This window comes from Grampus griseus (genome assembly GCF_964374135.1).
Source record: "Grampus griseus genome assembly, chromosome: 18".
In the NCBI taxonomy this organism is placed as follows: Eukaryota; Metazoa; Chordata; class Mammalia; order Artiodactyla; family Delphinidae; genus Grampus; species Grampus griseus.
Genome location: NC_139012.1, coordinates 58,465,975 through 58,485,212, shown reverse-complemented (window position 1 = coordinate 58,485,212; position 19,238 = coordinate 58,465,975). Strand labels below are relative to the sequence as shown.

The following is a 19,238-nucleotide window of genomic DNA, read 5'->3' as shown; positions in this document are numbered from 1 at the left end:
TTTCCCTCCCCTTGAATGTGGGCTGGACTTAGTGACTTGTTTTTAGGAATAGAATAATGAAAGAGCAGAATAGTAACGTGGTGGAGAGTACCGAGTGATCATGGTTAATATCACCAGTAATAGGTTGAGATGTACTCCCTGATATATGATGAGAAGGTCACTACCTAAAATCCACAACCTCAGTCTAATCATTAGAAAACATCAGACAGACCCAGCTGAGGGGTATTCTGCAATAACTGACTGGTAGTCTTTAAAACAGTCAAGTTCATGAAAGGCAAGGAAATACTGAGAATTTGTCACAGGTTTGGAGAAGACACAGATCAAGGTGTCATGGTGATTGAACATGATGTGATATGGTGGATTGAATCCTAGAACAGAAAAAGGACATTAGTGGAAAAACTGGTGAAATTACATTACAGTCTGTAGTTTAGGTAGTAGTACTATTCCAATGTTAATTTGTTAGCTATGGTAAATGTACTGTGGTTTGTAAGATGTTAATATTAGGGGAAACTAGGTGAAGGGTATATGGAAATTCTTGGTACTATCTTTGCAACACTTGTGTAAATCTAAAATTGTTTCAAAATATAAAGTTTAGAAAAAAAGGGAGGCAGGAAAGGGGTGATATGTAGGCCAGTTAAAGCTGCGTGGTCCACTTCTTGAATTGAATTGTGAGGAAACACTTTCTTCCAGGTTTTATTTTCCTATGTTTTCTTCTTCTATTCATTTCTGATTACAAAAATAATGCAGAAAATGTGAGGAAAAAACTGAAAAGCATAAAATAAAAAACAACCCACTTTCTTAACTTACAGACAGCCACTGCTCACGTTTTGTTTTATATCCTTCAGTGTTTTTCTTATACACATGTATGTGATTTTTTAAGAAAAATGGAATCATTTTATTGAAAAGAAAAAAGAATAAGCTCTGAATCCAGACAAAATCAGGTTTCTTTTGTGGTACCACCTCGGCATAGCTCTGTCATTCTGTACCAGTTAGCCTTTTTGAACTTGTCCTTAACTCATTCATGCAAGAGTTTGTTCTTCAAATATTTCTTGAGCACTTATGTACTGTTCTAGGCTCTGAGGATACAGTACTGAACAAAGCCAAACCCCTTCTCTCCTGTACCTTATGTTCTGCTTGGGGCAGCTGCAGTAAATAGGGGTTGATATCCTTCATAACGATGAGTAAAGCTAAGGAAAAGGATGGAGAATGGCAATTGGAGAAAGGGGTGTGCTATTTTATATAATCAGCAATGGCATCTGTATGATAAGGCGACATTAAGAAATCTGAGTAAAATTAGGGGCTGAGACCTGAGGGGAGAGTTTTCCAAGCAGAGAAAGCAACAAGTGCGAACACCCCATGGTGAGAGCATGCTTGTGTATTCAGGGAACAGCAAGATTGGAGTGGAGTAAGCCAGGAAGAAAGTGGTGAAGGATCAGATCAAGTAGGGTCTTGTAGGCAGCAAAGGACTTGGGACTTTACTCCGAGGTTGAGCAGAGAGGTGATGTGATGTGTTAAGGTGGAGAATGGACTGCAGAGGTGGGCGGGTCATATCAGGGTGTCCTTTTAGGAGGCTGCTAGAACTGTCCAGGTAAGAAATGTTGACTGGGACTGGGGTTATAGAAGTGAAGTAATGAGGAGGAGTACGATTCTGGATATATCTTCAAAATAGAGCTGACCGTATTTGTGGCTAGATTGGATATGGTATGTGAAAAGGAGAAGAGTCAAGGGTGATTGCTAGGTTTTGGCGTAACCATGAAGAAGAGCTGGAGTTTATTGAGATGGAGACTACTGGCAGGCATGTTTGGAGGAGAAATCAAGCGCTTGTTTTTGGACGTGTTAACATTTGAGGTGCCTGTTTGATACCCAAGCAGAGATGTTGAATAGCAGTTAGGTTATTCTGGAGTTTAGGGGATAATTGAAGGCTGGAGGTATACATTTGTGATTTACCAGGATCTAGATAGTACTTTGAGATAAAATGAGATCATAAGAGGAGGAGGAGGCATAAAGAGAAAAGGTTGCTGAGGATTGGACCCAGGGACATTCAAGAATTTTGAAGTTGGTCAATGAAGAGAATTTAGTAGGGAGACTGGGAAAGGAGAGCCAAGTGAAAGGGTTCTGGAAGCCAAGTGAAGGAAATGTTTTTAAAAGTAAAACATGACTACAGTTGGCCCTTGAACAATTTGGGAGGTTAGGGGCACCAGCCCTCCACGTGGTCGAAAATTCAAGTGTAACCTGTAGTCTGCCTTCCATGTAATGCAGTTCTTCTGTATCCACAGTTCCGAATCCATGGATTCAACCAACTGTAGATCAGTTTCAATAGTATTTACTATCAAAAGATATCTGTGCATAAGTGGACCCATGAACTTCAAGCCCGTGTTGTTCAAGGGCCACTTGGACTGTCAGATGTCATCACTAAGTTAAATAAGATGAGCACCAACAAGTATTCCTCTTTGGCAACACAGAGGAATCCAGTGAACTTGGAAGAAAAAGGTTCACTGGTGTGGTGGGCCTGAAAGGCAGATTGGAGTAGATTCTGGAGCGTGTCAGATAGCTGTAGGAAATTTCAGGCCCAGGTGTTCCCTGGTGAATTATACAAATAGTTATTTGGGGTTTTGCTCTGAAAGGGAACAGAGAAATGGGCTATAGCTGGAAGACATTTATTAACATTCTAGACCAGAGAGACATTTTGGTAGGATGACTTAATTTTCAGAAGAGGACTTTATATATCTGTAGGAGATATTCTAGCCCACTAGTTAAGAAGTGGGATTTGGAATTAGATAGCTAGAATTTAAATTTGACCCATGTGTTCTGTAGACTTGTTACCTAAAGGATCATCCAGTTCAGATTCTCTGAATTTTGGTTTCATCACCTGTAATTAATAATGAAGGCAGGGCTTCCCTGGTGGCGTACTGGTTAAAAATATGCCTGCCAAGGCAGGGGACACGGGTTCGAGGCCTGGTCCGGGAAGATCCCACATGCCGCGGAGCAACTAAGCCCGTGCGCCACAACTACTGAGCCTACGCTCTGGAGCCTACAAGCCACAACTACTGAAGCTCACGCTCCGAGAGCCCGTGCTCTGCAACAAGAGAAGCCACCGTGATGAGAAGCCCACGCACTGCAACAAAGAGTAGCCGCAGCTCGCCGCAACTAAAGAAAGCTCACGTGCAGCAACAAAGACCCAATGCAACCAAAAAAAAAAAAATAGTGAAGGTGATACTTCATAAGGATTAAATGAGCTCATGCTTTTAAAGAGCATTATATAGTCAACTGTATTGTACTTTTTGGTGCCTCTCTTTGGGTCTTAGAAGGAAATACTACACTTTGGTACATCATCATTCAAACAATGAGATGACCAGTGTCTGTACTAATATTGTTGCAGATTCTGTTTTATCCACTAGTAACTTATTTATATATATATATAACTGCATATTTTCCTTTCCCTTTATTAATTCAGGAGAAAAGGTAATAAGTTAGGTAAAAATCGACAAGGAGCAGTGTTTGGAGGGGCTGCTGCTGGGCAGTGTGGATTGGGGGAGGAGAGAGGATTTAACTTCATCCACCAGAAGGTGGTAATTCCATACTCACATAAAAGTTTCCTCCTGTTTCCTACTGGCATGTTTTGGTTTCCCTTAGACGTTAAGTACTGTCTTGAAACATTTCATATTGGTTGTGGGTTGAGTTGGTTCACTACACAGACAGGTTACTTACTGTCTTCATTCTTCAGTCAGGCATTACTGACTTGTTTAGAATAGATGTAATACATTTTGAGAGCTGCCAAAAATAAATGTAATAGATGGTGTCCGGGGGCTATAGCTAGGCTTACTGGGCTCTGATCAAACACTTTACCTTTGGCAGGCTCTTAGTACTTGGTAATTCTCATAGTTGGCTTGTTTACTTAAGTTCTTAGAAGTTCTAAATAATAAAAATTTTGGGCGGATTCAGTTCAGCGGAACTCTTTGTGCCTTCAGCTATAGAATGGTTGAAATGTTATATGTGCCCTCTAACCCCGTCGTAAAAACAACAAAAAGAGTGGATATTTTATATTTTACTTATTCTAAATCTAATTTTCAGAGTCTGTGATCCTAATCCAGTGAAGTCAAATAAGTTTATGGCCTTCCTGCTACCTTAATAAAATTAATTAATAGCCTAAATAAAATAAAATAATAACAAAGACTGGTTAATTTAGAGAAGGCCCAAGTTCCATAACCTGTGAAGCATGGTAAGAAACTGAGTCGTGTATAGCTTCCATTTGCCCCTCTGTTTTCTCTTTGGGGTAGATAGCTTATCTGACCACAAAGATTTAAACCAAGGGGAAATTTTTCGAGTCTCCTGGATTTCATTTTTGGGAAGATGGAGGAAATGATCAGAAATTACTTTCTTTTCACTAACACATGAGGGAGTGGGGGGCTGTCAGCTTTCTTTCTTATGGTTGTAGATATTTTTGGTATACAGTTTTACTCTTAGGTCTTTCTATTCCAGAGTCCGATAAAGAGGAGAAACCACAAAATGCTGTCATACCTAAGGAAGTGACACCAGCCCTGTGCTCCCTAATGAGCAGCTATGGCAGCCTCTCGGGGTCGGAGAGTGAGCCAGAAGGTAAGTTATGGCCTCAGTTGTTACAGTTAGGTTTGTTTCGTTGCTTTTTGCTTTTGATGTACACTACGCATCAGTAGCATCCTTTCATGTGTATGTATCTGAGGACAAGATGTGTCATGCACATTCTTTGATCCTCAAGTTCCTTCTTCGTTTGATTCAGAAGTTAACATGGGATGAAATGAAGTGGGAGAAATGGGGAAATGTATTGCTCCTCTAGGAGAAAAGGGCAAACAATAGTAAAAGAATAGGAAGGGGAAGAGATAATATCCACTAGTGAAATCAAAGAATATTCTAAAAGATATAGTGAAGAAGGTTAATTACTTCTCTCTACTCTCACGAACCCTTGTCTTAACATGTTTTGCACCTTTACTAGGTGGAGCGAGGTCCTTTGTGACAAAGAGGATAATAACATTCCTTACATGTATATGGGGCATTGCTCTTTATAGAGCTCATTTACCTAAATTATCTCATTTGGAGAACACAGTAACCCTATACTTGCGTTGCATTCGCCCGTGTATGTACTTTAAAGGTTGAGAGACACGGAATCCTTTAGATAGTCTTTCTGAGAACTTAACGTTGTTCAGGATACATGTCTTAACCTTTAAAGATGATAATAAACCAGCTCAATCACTAGCGTCTCTTTTAGGGCCACCTAAAAGGGCTGCAAGTAGGCTTGGCAGTATGGCAGTTCTTAACCCAAGGTTCATATCAGTAATCCAGCATTTGTTTAGTGCATAAGCATGTGTCCTATTGTGCCTGTGTACCTGGCTCTGCATGGTCATTTTATCTAGGCTTCACCAACCAACCATGAGAGAATTCATGAGTGTGTGTCTCAGATATGTAATCACAGTAGGGGCTGTACTCAAGAATAGAGGGTCTTAAAAGTGAATATGTAGGATGAAGGGAAGGTTTGAATGTAATTGGATGAAGATGGCAGGACTTTTAATGTTGGCTAGGCTAGAGAAAATCAATGTTTGTGTAGTTGAGATGTTGAAGGAAGAGTTGGGCTTTAATACGAACGTTAAGGTTTAGATCTATCTATAACAGGAATTTTTTTTTTCCTTTTTTCCTTTTACTATGGTAGCTGGCTAAAAGCTAGTTGAAATTTGAAATATAAACTACTTTGGCTTTATCAGAGTATTCCTTAGCAGATGGTTGCCTCTTCTTATTTTTTTTTTAATCTTAAGAAAAACAGTATTTATTTCTTTACTCTTGTTTCCATTATACTGATACGAAGATGAAGTTATTCTTTAAACACGTATTACATTTCCTGCTTATCATTTGTATTTATGACAGGTGATAGCAAAGAAAGCTATTACCAGATTACTGAATCCCATAAAAACAAGCTGTTCTAATGCTTTCTTCTCTCATTCCTAAGATAAAACATTTTATACTCATGTCTTCATTTTGAGGCTGCCACTATTTTTTAAATTAGAAGGAAGAAAGGAAACTGGAAGGGATCTTTGAGGTTTCAACCCTCCATTTTATAGACCCTTAAGCTTCGAGAGGGTAGGTTTGCAAAGCTAGTATATGGCGAAGCTGATGTAAAGCTTAGGTTTAGGGACTTAAATGTCTAAAGAAGCCAACTATATTGCCTTCCATTACAGTCTTTCTTTGTGTGGCATTTGCTATCTTCCTGCACAGTAATGCATAGCTTTTCTTTTCTAGTACATAACAGAAGATGTTGTCTGTTAAAAGATATATTTGATTTTGTATGAATTCGTTTGACTAATTGTTTAAAATGTCCTGCCTTAAGGAAAATGTTCTTGCTTCACATTCCTAAGCCTTAAGAATTATTTTATGTAATTTGAATTCAGCTTTATTAAGCCATCCAGGTCACTAGCAAATTTCTAGCTTTCAGTGTTAATTCTGGGCTATAGGATAGGATAGGATATTGACATAGAGGGACTTCAGAGTAAATAAACCAAGGAAATAAAGTGAGCCTTCTCTGAACCATGAAATAGCGTCTAGAAGGCTTCTTATTTAAGTGAGTTCTAAATGGAGAGAAGCAGTCTGATTCTCACAGATTTTAACAACCGTATTTTCATATTTAAGACCTGTCTTAACTTAGGAATTAACATAGAAGTGTGTAGAGGATCTTAAACATGAATAGTGCTTTTCCAGAATGAATTTTAAACAAGGAAAGGGTTCTTCCAGAAAGACTGAGCAAAAGAAGAGGCTATATACTTGGTTCTGGGGCTTTCAGAATCGTTAAGATATAGATAGGAAAGAAAATTTCAGTGAGCAGTATTTCCAAACGTTTTATCTATCCTGGGTCTTGCATGTTAGTTTTTTGTTTTTGTTTGTGCCATATGAGAAGTTAAGCACAGTTTAGCAACTCCCCAAAATTGTTATGTTTCTTCAAATAGGTTTGGCTATGATTGGGGGACATAAGAGAAAATAGTGCCCTAGTTTTTCTTTTTTGCCTTTAATTATTATTCCCATAGTTTTGAACTCTGCAAAGCACTTGTGAATTCTTAGCTCCATTGTTTTATGGTTATATTTCTTTTCTTTTCCTCTTTTCCCCATTAGTTTGAAGGCACATTAAAATCACTATCAGGGCAAATTCTTATATAGTGCTTACTCTATTTCGGGCACTGTTTAATGTGCTTTACTCATTTAATTATTGCAGTAACCTCATGAAGTAGGTGCCATTACTTATGAGGAAATTTAGGCAGAGATAAGTAGCTGCTCCAAGGTCACACAGCTAGGAAGTCTTGGATCTAGAATTTGAACCTAACAGTTTGTAACAGAGTCTGTGCTTCTAACACTTACCCTGTACTTCCTTTCAAATGTAATTTCCACATTCAGTCCTATGTAATGCTTGAATGTTGAGGGTTTTGAGGCATATGATTAGCCTGTTACACTCGTGTCCAGGCAATTGAACTCAGTTCCCAACGCCTAGGATAGAACTCTTTATATCACATTAGCCTATAATTCATGGTAATCAAAAATATAGAAAAACCATTTGGGGCTGAGAGGAGGGAATTCCTATCTTAATACTTGTGAATTTTCAACTGATTATATGGTGGTGGTTGTTTTTTTTCTCAATGTGGTGAAATACACCGATTGATTTTCAAATGTCAAACCAACCCTGTATTCCTGGGATAAAGTCTACTCGGAATTGGTGTATTACCTGTTTAATACATTACTGGATTTGATTTGCCAATATTTTATTAAGGATTTTTGCATCCGTGTTCTTGAGGAATATTAGTCTGTGTTTTTCTTATCTTATAGGCTTTGTCTGGATTTGGGATGAGTTGGGATCTGTTTCCTCCTCCTCTTTTAAGGATTTGTGTAGAATTGCTGCAATTTTTTCTTGTTTGTAGGATTCAGTAGTGAAGCCATCTGTACCTGGCATTTTCTCTGGGGGAAGATTCTAAATTAATCAAATTTCCTTAATAGGTATAGCACTATTCAGATTTTCTACTTTTTCCTTGAGCCAATTTTGGTAATTTATATTTTTCAGAAGAATTTGTTTCAATTTGACCAATTGTCAAGTTTATTGGCATAAAGTTGTTTGTGATATTTTCTTGTGATATATGTAGGATTTATAGTGATGTTCCTTCTTTGATTCCTTATACTATTAATTGGGTTTTTTTTTCCCCCTTTTTTCTTGATCAGATCATCTTGCTAGGTGTTTATTAATTTTATAAATCTTTTCAAGGAACTGCCTTCTGGCTTTGTTGATTTTTTTCTGTTGTCTATTTCTAATTGATTTTCACACTTTCACTCTTTCTTTCCTCCTCACTTTCTACCTTGTTACAGTAGAAACTGAGATAAGTGATTTTAAATTTTTTTCATTTCTAATGTAAGCATTCAGAGCTATACATTTGCCTCCATGCATTGCTTTAGCTGCATCCTGCAAATTTGACACATTTTGTTTTCATTTTTATTTATATCAAAATATTTTTTAATTTCTCTTGTGATATGTCCTTTAACTCTGGTTATTGAGAAGTCTGTTGTTCAGCTCCAGTTTTTTGGAGGGTTTTTAAAGATAGTTTTCTGTTATTGATTTTATTTACTTCTGTTATGGTCAGAGAACATATTCTATATGCTTTCAGTTTTTCAATTTATTGAGATTCGTTTTATACCCCAACACATATATACCCCAAAACATGTTTATGTGAACTTGACAAGACTGTGTGTTGTGTTAGCAGGCATGAAAACAACATGAATCTCCTGGTACGTCTCCATCAGAGCTCCTAGGTGACCAGGAGTGAGCAGTCATATTTTGAAAGGAATCTTTTTCTGAGCAGTAGGTCTCATCAATAGGCTTGATATAGTCAGTAAACCATGTCATAAACATGTGCTGTGTCATCCAGGCTTTGTTGTTGCATTTATAGAGCACAGGCAGAGTAGATTTAGTGTAATTCTTAAGGACCCTAGGATATTCAGAATGGTAAAGGAGCATTGGCTTCAACTTTAAGTCACCAGCTGCATTAGCCCCTTACAAGAGAGTCAGTTTGTCCTTTGAAGCTTTAAAGGCAAGCATTGTCTTCTCCTCTCTAGCTATGAAAATTCTAGATGGCATCTTCTTCCAATACAAGGCTGTTTCGTCTACATAGAAACTCTGTTGTTTAGTGTAGTCGCCTTTGTTAATTGTCTTAGCTAGGTCTTCTGGATAATTTGCTGCAGCTTTACATCAGCACTTGCTGCTTCACCTCGCACTTTTATGTCATGATGATGGCTTCTTTTAAATCTCTGTTAGTTTCAGACCTTTCTTCTGCAGCTTCCTCACTTCTCTCGGCCTTCATAGAATTGAAGAGAGTTAGGGCCTTGCTCTGGATTATAGGCTTTTGCCTTAAGGGAATGTTGTGGCTGGTTTGATCTTCTGTCCAGACCACTACAGCTTTCTGCATATCAGCAGTAAGGCTGTTTCCCTTCCTTATCATTTGTGTGTTCACTGGAGTAGCACTTTTAATTTCCTTCAAAAACTTTTCCTTTGCTTTCACAACTTGGCTAACTGGTACAAGAGGCCTAGCTTCTGGCCTGTCTCAGTTTTTGACTTAAAAGTGAAAAACGTAAAAAAAAAAAAAAAAAAGTGAAAAACGTGAGACACTTCCTTTCACTTGGACACTCAGAGGCCATTGTAGCACAGTTATTAACTGGCATAATTTCAGTATTGTGTCTCAGGGAATAGGGAGGCCTGCGGAGAAGGAGAGAAATGAGAGAATGGCAGGTAGGTAAAGCAGTCAGAACATACATATTTATGAATTAAGTTTATTGTCTTATATGGGCATGGTTTGTGGTGACCCAAAACAATTACAATAGTAACATCAAAGATCACTGATTACAGATGACTATAACAGATTTAATAACAGTGAAAGTTTGAAATATTGAATCACCAAAATGTGACAGAGAGACATGAAGTTTGAAATATTGAATCACCAAAATGTGACAGAGAGACATGAAGTTTGAAATATTGAATCACCAAAATGTGACAGAGAGACATGAAGTGAGCAATTGATGTTGAAAAAATGGTGCTGATAGACTTGCTCAATGTTGCCACAAACCTTCAATTTGTACAGAACGCTCTATCTGTGAACAACATTAAATCAAAGCACAGTAAAGTGAAGTATTCCTGTAATTTAAGAATTTTATAGCAATATACTTAGATTTTCCTCTTCCCTTCCTTTGTGCTATTGTTATCTTAGATTTTAATTCTATAGATGTTATAAATCCTACATACATTGTTATTATTATTTTTGCTTTAAATAGTCAATTATCTTTAAAAATTTTTTCAAATGAGAAAAAAGGTCTTTTGTATTTATCCACATATTGACTTTCTGGCACTCTTCATTCCTTTGTGTAGATCCAAGTTTCCATCTGGTATCATTTCTTTCATAGGGATCATTTTCTGTAGTTCTTTGTGGTAATCTCAATTATTGGCAGTCATAGCTCACAATTTGAAAAATTTTGTATAATACATTGTACATGCTCAGTTTTAACTAATAAGTAGCCAGTATTATGGCTGGGGAAGGGGAATATTATGGGGTGTGTTTTTTTGTTATCTTTGTAAGTTTTCCCTGTTTTTTAATTTGTTTTTTATTTTTGTGTTTATATTTCATCACATTAGAAGTTCCCATCAAGACTGAAGCAGGCATTCTGGCAGAAGACCAGGTTCTTCATAGCAGTACTCCTAAGAAACCAAGTCAAGATGTTAAAGCAACTGTTAGAAATTTCTCAGAAGCCAAGTATGAGAGCCAAAAGAAAAGTTTTAAAAACACAAATCCTAAGAGGAAAAAAAATTATCGCAATTATCAAACATTATTTGAACCAAGAACACACCATCCATATCTCCTGGAAATGGTAAGTGATTTTTCTTTATGTTCTGATCTTTGTGTTCTTCTTGTGTCTTGAAGATAGAGCTCCTGGGCTTGTGTGTGTGTATTTTAAGGTTACCAGAGACATATGCTCCTTGGAGAGTTATCTATGTATCTTAATTCTGAAGCTGCATTTGAAATATAGCTGATATTTGGTAAATGTAGAATAATTACAATTTTCAAAACTGCTTAAAATAAAGGAATCTAGGTTTAAGTGGTTGGTAAAGAAATAGGTATTGAAGTGTACTGACCTTTATAAAGTTTTCCTATTGAGAGCACAGCTAAATACAGTGCAGGCTGAAGGGAGAGAAAGGGTTTTATGTTTATTCTGTGCATTATTGGCTTTATTCTCAGCATGATGTGCTCAAAAATTTATGATCTTTCTTCAAATTGTAAGAAGCAATGCCTCTTTTGATTCTAAGTGATGGACACGAAGCTGTTCAAAGATCCAAGACTTTCATTTCTAAGAGTGATAGAAATACTCTGAAATTTTCAGTGGAATTGTAAAACTATCTATTGGCATTCTGTGCAAAGTCTGATTTTGCCTGGTCAGATATATGCTTCTGCTGTAGCTGAAGTGTTCTGTGACTACACTCTATGACATGTTGTAATACATGTAGACACAGTTGCTTCTTAATAAAAATTGATCTGAAATGTACTCTGTTTTGTAAATTTTGGTGCTATATAAAGTAAATTGCATTTTTTTAATGTTTACCTTATAAGTGGTATATTAAATCATCTTTCTACTGAAAGGTCCTGTGTGGGTGTTTCTGAACTACATTAATGACATCAGAAGTAAAATGAGTAGTTACATTAAATCTTTTTGGCGAATCACATATAATTCCTTGGTTATGTATTCTAGATACCAGGGATTTTCAGCTTTCTTTTAATTACAGTAAACACAAAAATGGGAAGTTCTGAAAGACCAGCAGTGTTAGGATTTTTTACTGCTAGTTTCATTATTACTATATTTACCATATCTCCTTACCACTTTCTGTACTGTTTATAGATTTGGGTTTAGGAGGATCCTGTTTGACATGATTTTTAGATTTAAAGAATTGTAGACTTTTAAACCTATTTTTCCTGTCCTTTGCTTGATAGTCCTAGAGAGGATCTCAAATGTGAACATTTGTGCTTAAGCTAGATAGTTTTGGTTAAAAGGAAATATTCTTGCATTGCGTTTTAGGAAAATAATTAGTAAATATAATACACATCTTTATTGTTCTGTGTTCTTTATATAGAGAAGGCACACATGCTATTTTAGATGGTGTTTCTTGGATATATTTTATTTACCAGCTAATCTTTTTATTTATCATTTTTTAGCTTTTAGCTCCAGACATTCGACATGAAAGAAATGTGATTTTGCAGTGTGTTCGGTACATCATTAAAAAAGACTTTTTTGGACTTAATACTGCTTCTGCAAAAACTAAAGATGAATAGGTGTCTGGTGTTTTAGTACACATATCTGAAGCATGTAAAATAGCAACATCTTCAAGTTTGTGGAGGAAAACCTTTTCTTTTTTTTAAACTGGATTAGTAATTAAATTGTAAGCCTCATGGGCTATTATGTAGGATTTTCAAGTCTTTCCTTTGATTCTATACAAATAAATACATAACTGATTTTTAAGACTGTGTCTGTATTGTTGGGATCATACATAATATTTGCTGGCAGAATTCTACTTTTTATTTGTGTTTATTGCTGTCATGTAAGGAAGTCTGCCCTTGGGCCAGTTAAGAATTGAAGGTACTGGTTTAGGGGTAAAGAAAAAAATTTTTTAAAATTTTAATTCAGCTGAGCAGAGCTATAGACTGGGGAGAGAAATACAGTCATTTTGTTTTTAATATGGGAGAGGAAGAGTCATTCTTTAACTTCAGCAAAGGGGGATGTTTTAGAAATAAACAAAAAGAGCAAATTAATACAATGAGAAGGTCTTGCAATTTTAATTTTCACTGTTTATTTCAAAGGACATGTTGAAATTCACCTATTGGCATTTAAGTAGCACAAATATTGATCATTTGAAACATTACAGATCTGGCCTCTATGTGTGTTTCAGTTCAGTTGAAGTGCTGCTTTTTGGTATGGTTCAGAATTGGACCTTTTAAAAAATTTTTCCTTTGAAAAAGTATGTAAAGTATAGTACTTGATGAGGTTCAATTAGTTTCTTATAGCATAAACAGTAGTTTGTGAAATCATGGTACCTGAGTTTTAAATAATTAAAATTTGTCCTGTTAAGATAGTAATTGAACCTTCTAAAAATGTTTTATTTTATTTTATTTTATTTTTTGCGGTACGCGGGCCTCTCTCACTGTTGTGGCCTCTCCCGTTGCGGAGCCCAGGCTCCGGACGTGCAGGCGCGGCCATGGCTCACGGGCCTAGCCGCTCCATGGCATGTGGGATCCTCCTGGACCGGGGCACGAACCCGTTTCCCCTGCATCGGCAGGCGGACTCTCAATCACTGTGCCACCAGGGAAGCCCTAAAAATGTTTTAAATAAATAGCTGCTAAGATCTTTTTATCTCCTATAATACCAGAGGTTCTGGTCTTATGTTCTAGTCATTTGTGCTAGCTAGTGCTAGAGCTCTACTCTTTTGATGTACAGCCAAAGGAACTGGATTTTTATAAATTAGTCTCTTGTTGTAGTTGGCAAATTAATTTTATCTGACATTGTTATTATTGAAATCCATGAATCTTGCATTCAAGAAATAAGGCAAGAAAGCTGGTAAGCAGGTCTCTGCCCTCTTGTTCCTCTGCATCTGTAAGATGCCATCCCAAATCCTGGAACACCAGGCACGAAACACCGTGACATCACAGACCTGAGATTAAGATTCATACTGAAGTCAGTGTTTCCCAACCTGGTAACCACCATACAGACCTTTTTATTCTGCTTTACTCTATTCCTCCAGTGAGCCCCATATTTTGGAAAATTATCTGTCCAGTTCATTAATTAATTCAGTTCTTATACTACTTCAATGGATTAAAGATAGAAAAATGAATGAGGCCTTGCATTATTCAAAGATGTGACTCTTAACCCAATTCATCTCATCAGGATGGATGAAGTAACCAATGTTACAAACTGACTTAATATTCAAATTTTGACTGGTCTGCAGTTTTATCACAGGTTAGCATGCAAATTCCATAGGCTTTTAAATATATAAAGGAATTCACAGACTCCTAGGCTACTTTTAGAGAACCACTCTGTCTCCAGGGGTGCTGACAATCACTGCTTTAAGGTATATTGTGCAATGTTTTATTTTCAATCTTTCTTGTTTTCTAATAGATGTACTTAAAACTGAAAATGCTCCTCTGAGTACTGCGTTGGCTGTGTCTGACAGTCTTAAGCTGTGGTGACTGTTGTTTATTTCTAGTGGGTAATTTCAGATTCAGTTGCCTTTATATTTAAACCAGGAATTACTTAATGTGTTTAAAATTTCCAAGCAGATAGAGTGTAACCTGTATGGCTTCTACTTTATGGAATGCATAGTCAATATCTGTAAATATTCTATGAGTTATGGGGGGGGAGGGGTGACTTGCCTGTTCTTTTTTGGATTTAACTGGTTAATTGTCAGACCTTCTACATTCTTACTGTCCATTTAATGAATTGATTTCTGAGATGTGAAAGCATTATGTGACTGTTGGTGAGCTGTGCCTTTTATAACTGAGATATTCTCTTTTGTCCTTAATACTTTCTGCATTGGCTCCTATTTTCCCCAATTAATGTAGTCAAAACAGCTTTAGGGAAGTTCAATCTAAGAGTCTCTGGGAAGTTTAACCCATTCATGTTAATTGAAATTGTTGAAATGTTTGGACTATTCCTACCATCGTATTTTGTATTTTCTGAATATCGTGCTTGTTTTTATTTTACCATTTTATTGGCTTGATTGATTGTTGGTTTTTTTCTCCTTGTTTTTCCTCTTAGTACTTTGGAAATAATTCAACCTATTGTTGTTCCTTTAAGGGTTACCTTTTTTCTCTATATTTACAGTTAATCAGTAGTCATATTTTCCACCCATCTCCCAGTTAAGTCAGTTACCTTAGCATTCTGTCACTTCCCCACCTGGACCTCTTCTCCTCGTGTAATCATGTGAGATTTCTTTTAGGTTAATCTCTGTTACCTTGGTCTGTGTGTGGTTTGTGTCTTGATATTATGCATCATTATTTAGACAGCTATAAGATTCACTGTTTCCTTCTCACTGCTTTTTCTTTCCTCCCAGGGTTAGTTTTTTGGTTTACTGCAGCATATCATCAAGTAATTAAATGTTGAATCCTCATTTCAATTAAAAACAAAGTTTAGGGTGTTAGTTTCAAAATCATTTCCCTTCAGAATTTTGAAGCTATAACATGATTGCTAGCATCCAATATTGCTTCTTAAAAGTCAGACACCAATCTGATTCTCTCTCTTTATTTATTGGTAAAAACTTATTTTTCCCCCTCATGAAAAACTTTCAGGGTTTTCTTTTTATGCTTGGAGTCCTAAAATTTCACCAGTAATGCACCCAGGTATGTGGGATATAATATATGTCATTCATTCTGCTTACCTAATGGTCCTTTCACTCTGAAGAATTGTACCATTCTTAGACTAAGGGCAATTTCTAAAATGATTTCTTTATTTTCTTTCCATTTTGTCTTTTTTTTTTCTAGACTTCTTATCAAGTGAATATGGGACCTCCTGACTTGATCCTGTCACTGGATTTATATAATTTGTCTTGGTCTTTTTGCTCTATTCTGAAAGATTTCTTCAAATGTTATCCTCCAGATCACTAATTCCCTCTTCAAGCATGTCCATTACATCATTTAGCTTTTCTGTTTAGTTTTTAAGTTTAGTGATTTGTTTTTAAATAGTCAAGATTGCTTTCATGTTCTAACAGCTTTTTTCAAAGGTGTAGTACCCTTACATTTCTAAAGATATCAATTAGAATTTTCATGTTATTTTCTATTCCTTGAATTATTTGTTTTCCCCATTGATTGTCAGTTGTTCTGTTTGTTCAATTTACTAATTATCTTTATCACTATTTGTTGTCCTTAAAGGATCACTCTTACATATGAAAGAGATTCACTTGATTAATGGGTTGGTAGTGGGTATGGATTTTTCCCACATTTGTAGAAGCCTTCTTTGCTCCCATAGATGTTTACCTTGACTGAGAAAAGGGAGCTTGTTCACGCAGAATTTTTAGAATACACGGATGGGGAGTGGGCAAAAGATCTAGGCTGTTGTCTGAGCCTTACTCCCATCTCTTTGCCAAAATACAAAGGGTTTTAATCTGAGGTTTAATCCCGGGCAGAACTATCTCCCACTCCCACCAACCACTTGGTTTTGGAGGTGGGCAAGGTTAGCACTTGACTATTGCAGCTAGAGGCCTCCAGCTTTCTGTCACTTGTGGACTCAGCTTAGAGTATCCCTGTAATTGCTTTTACCTTTCCTATTGCTGTCTCTGGGGCTGGTTTGGGCTGAGGCCTTCCTCTCTTGTTTCTTGTCAGCCTGATCAATTTTACAGTGATTCTCAAACTTTGGTTCATCAGAATCACTTGGAGGGCTTGTTAAAACCAGATTGCAGGGCTCTGCCCCCAAAGGTTATGAGTAAGGGGAGTTGGGATGTGTCCTGAGAATTTGCATTTCTAACAAGCTTGAGGTGATGCTGATGAGGTTTGTCTGGGGGGACCACATTTTGAAAACCATTTTATAGGAGTTTCTCAAAACCACTGGTTTCCTGATATCCTCCTTTATCTTGTATTTCTTCCCTGTTGTAAATCTTCAGTTATTTTTATAAATATCATTTCAAGGAATTTGGAGCATATGGAGAGAGTAGTCAATTGTTTTTTTTTTTGTTTTTAATTAATTTATTTATTTTTGGCTGTGTTGGGTCTTGTTGCTGTGTGCGGGCGTTCTCTAGTTGCAACGAGGGGGAGTTACCCGTCGCTGTGGTGCGCGGACTTCTCATGGTGGTGGCTTCTCTTGTTGCAGAGCACGGGCTCTAGGTGCACGGGCTTCAGTAGTTGTAGCATGCAGGCTCAGTAGTTGTGGTGCACGGGCTTAGTTGCTCCATGGCATGTGGGATCTTCCCAGACCAGGGCTCGAACCCACATCCCCTGCATTGGCAGGCAGATTCTTAACCACTGCGCCACCAGGGAAGCTCCGATTGTTTTAATCCAGACTTTTAATTGAATCTCTTTATTCATTATAGTCCTCAGTTTTTTGGGTAAACATCTTTGTTTAATTTTTTTTTCTCCTTTTTGTGGCTTTTTTAAAAAGCATTTTATTTTGGAGAATTTCAGCACATGTAAAAGCATATGAAGCGTAAAAAGAGAATAATGTAATGATACCCTTCTTCCCAACCCTCGTGCAGCTTCAGCACTTTATCAGTTTGTTGCCAATCATGTTTTCATTTACACCTCACCCATTCCAACCCACCCTACCCTACCCCACTCCACATGAGATTATTTTGAAGCAAATGCTAAGGCATCTTATTATTTTATCCCTATATATTTTAGCATACATCTCTAGAAGATAGGAACTTAAAAAAAGATACCTATCATTACAAATTAATTCCTTGAGCTCATCAACTGTCCAATCAGAAAAATTAAGTTTTTATAACTTTTTATGATAACATAGTTAAGATCATTCTGTATATTTCATGTTGTGCCTTGTTCTGTGTATCAAAAGTGCCATGTTGGAAAACTATATTTTGGACATATTTAAAAGCTCAACCTATTTTTGTATTTACTATCACTAACACCTTCCTCTTTTCCATTAAAAAACAGACATTTAAATTCTCAAGTGGACAACATATCAATATTTTAATTTAAATATGAAAATGGTGGTGCTCTGTGCAGTAGAGCTCTCCAGTGCTGCTGGGTGCTAGGTGGTCAGTGAGTCCTGAGGGAGAGGGGAGGGAGGAGAGAGCCCCGCTGATGGAACAGCCCAGGGTGGTTCTTCTTCTGATGGTTTTCTAACGTCCATAGCCCACACCCTGAATTAGCATTTGAAAGTTGCCTTATTCACTTCCTTTGTCCAGTGACTGTTTGCCTCTTTTACAAGGCTGGGAATAAGCCACTTCATTTGTGGTGGAAGCGGAGTTTGGAGGGCAGGCTTGCTCCAGAGCAGTCTCCTGTTAGCATACCTGGAGGCAGCTTGGGAGTGGCTTAGGGAACAGATTATTATTTCTTCCTCAAAACTGGAAGATCAGCTAGGTGGTTTGTGACCACCTAGAGGGGAGGGATAGGGAGGGTGGGAGGGAGGGAGACGCAAGAGGGAGGAGATATGGGAACATATATATATGTGTAACTGATTCACTTTGTTATAAAGCAGAAACTAACACACCATTGTAAAGCAATTATACTCCAATAAAGGTGTTAAAAAAAAAAAACTGGAAGAGGAGAACATCAGTAAGTGTGAATAAACGGAGTAATAAAGAAGACAGATACTCAGAATGTACAGAGAAAAGACCCCAAATTGAAATTCTGTTCTTACAGCTGTTGCCATAGACTGTGCCCTGCAGTGCAGTGCATCCTGTGAAACACCAGTTGTGGCTCATGCTTGGAACACTTTCTGGGTCTTATAAAGAGAGCAAGTGTCTTCTATCGATCTTCCGTACCCAGCCGACTTAAACAAGTCTTTGTACACACCCTGGAGAAACTATGATGTCTTCGCTTCAGGACCTTCCGCCCATTGTGTGAAGGTTTCCACATTCCAGTTTCTGGCAGCGTCATCTCTGGTTATTAGCAGCGAATGCCATCGTTTCCTGGGTCACGTATTTGCAGTTTAGTGTCTATATGTTGTTCTGATTATTTTTATGTTTTTATTTCATTTGTGAAGCTGAACTATAGGCTTTATTTGGCTTCTACTCGTTTTCCAAGAACGTCCTTTTTGATGGTTCAGTCCAGGATACCACGTTGCATTTAGTCGCTGAATCTCTTAGTTATCTTGTTTTTAGTTGTTGTTGTTTTTCAATGTCAAAAGTAATATGCTCATTGTAAAAATTCAAATAATCCAGTAGTATATAAGATAAAAAAGTGAGGTTTGTTCTGTCCTGTTCCCTTCTCATATTCCCCAGAGAACCACTGTTAACTGTTTGGTGTGTATTTCCAGACATTTAAAACACATATAAGTATCTAGATATGCTTGTATAAACTTTGTGTTTAAATGGAAAAATCATAGATAATGCTTTGCAGATTTTTTCACTTGACGGTATGTCACAAACATTTGTGCATGTGTATATAAACATATGCATATATATGCATGTATGTACACATATGCTTTCACTTTTTAAACCATTCCCCAATGGGGAAATTTGTTTCCAGTTTTTCTCTGAGGTTAATGAT

General features: G+C 37.1%; 1 protein-coding gene across 1 annotated transcript in view; it reads left to right on the top strand.

The window, feature by feature from the left end:
• The window catches only part of NUFIP1 (nuclear FMR1 interacting protein 1), a 43,954-nt gene extending 31,438 nt beyond the window's left edge, over positions 1-12,516 (top strand). The window contains exons 8-10 of the mRNA XM_082675581.1: positions 4,480-4,596; positions 10,676-10,908; positions 12,246-12,516. Coding sequence (XP_082531707.1) covers positions 4,480-4,596; positions 10,676-10,908; positions 12,246-12,362 — 467 coding nt within the window. The 3' untranslated portion in view covers positions 12,363-12,516. The remainder of the gene's footprint in view (positions 1-4,479; positions 4,597-10,675; positions 10,909-12,245) is intronic.
• The last annotated feature ends 6,722 nt before the right edge of the window (positions 12,517-19,238 follow it).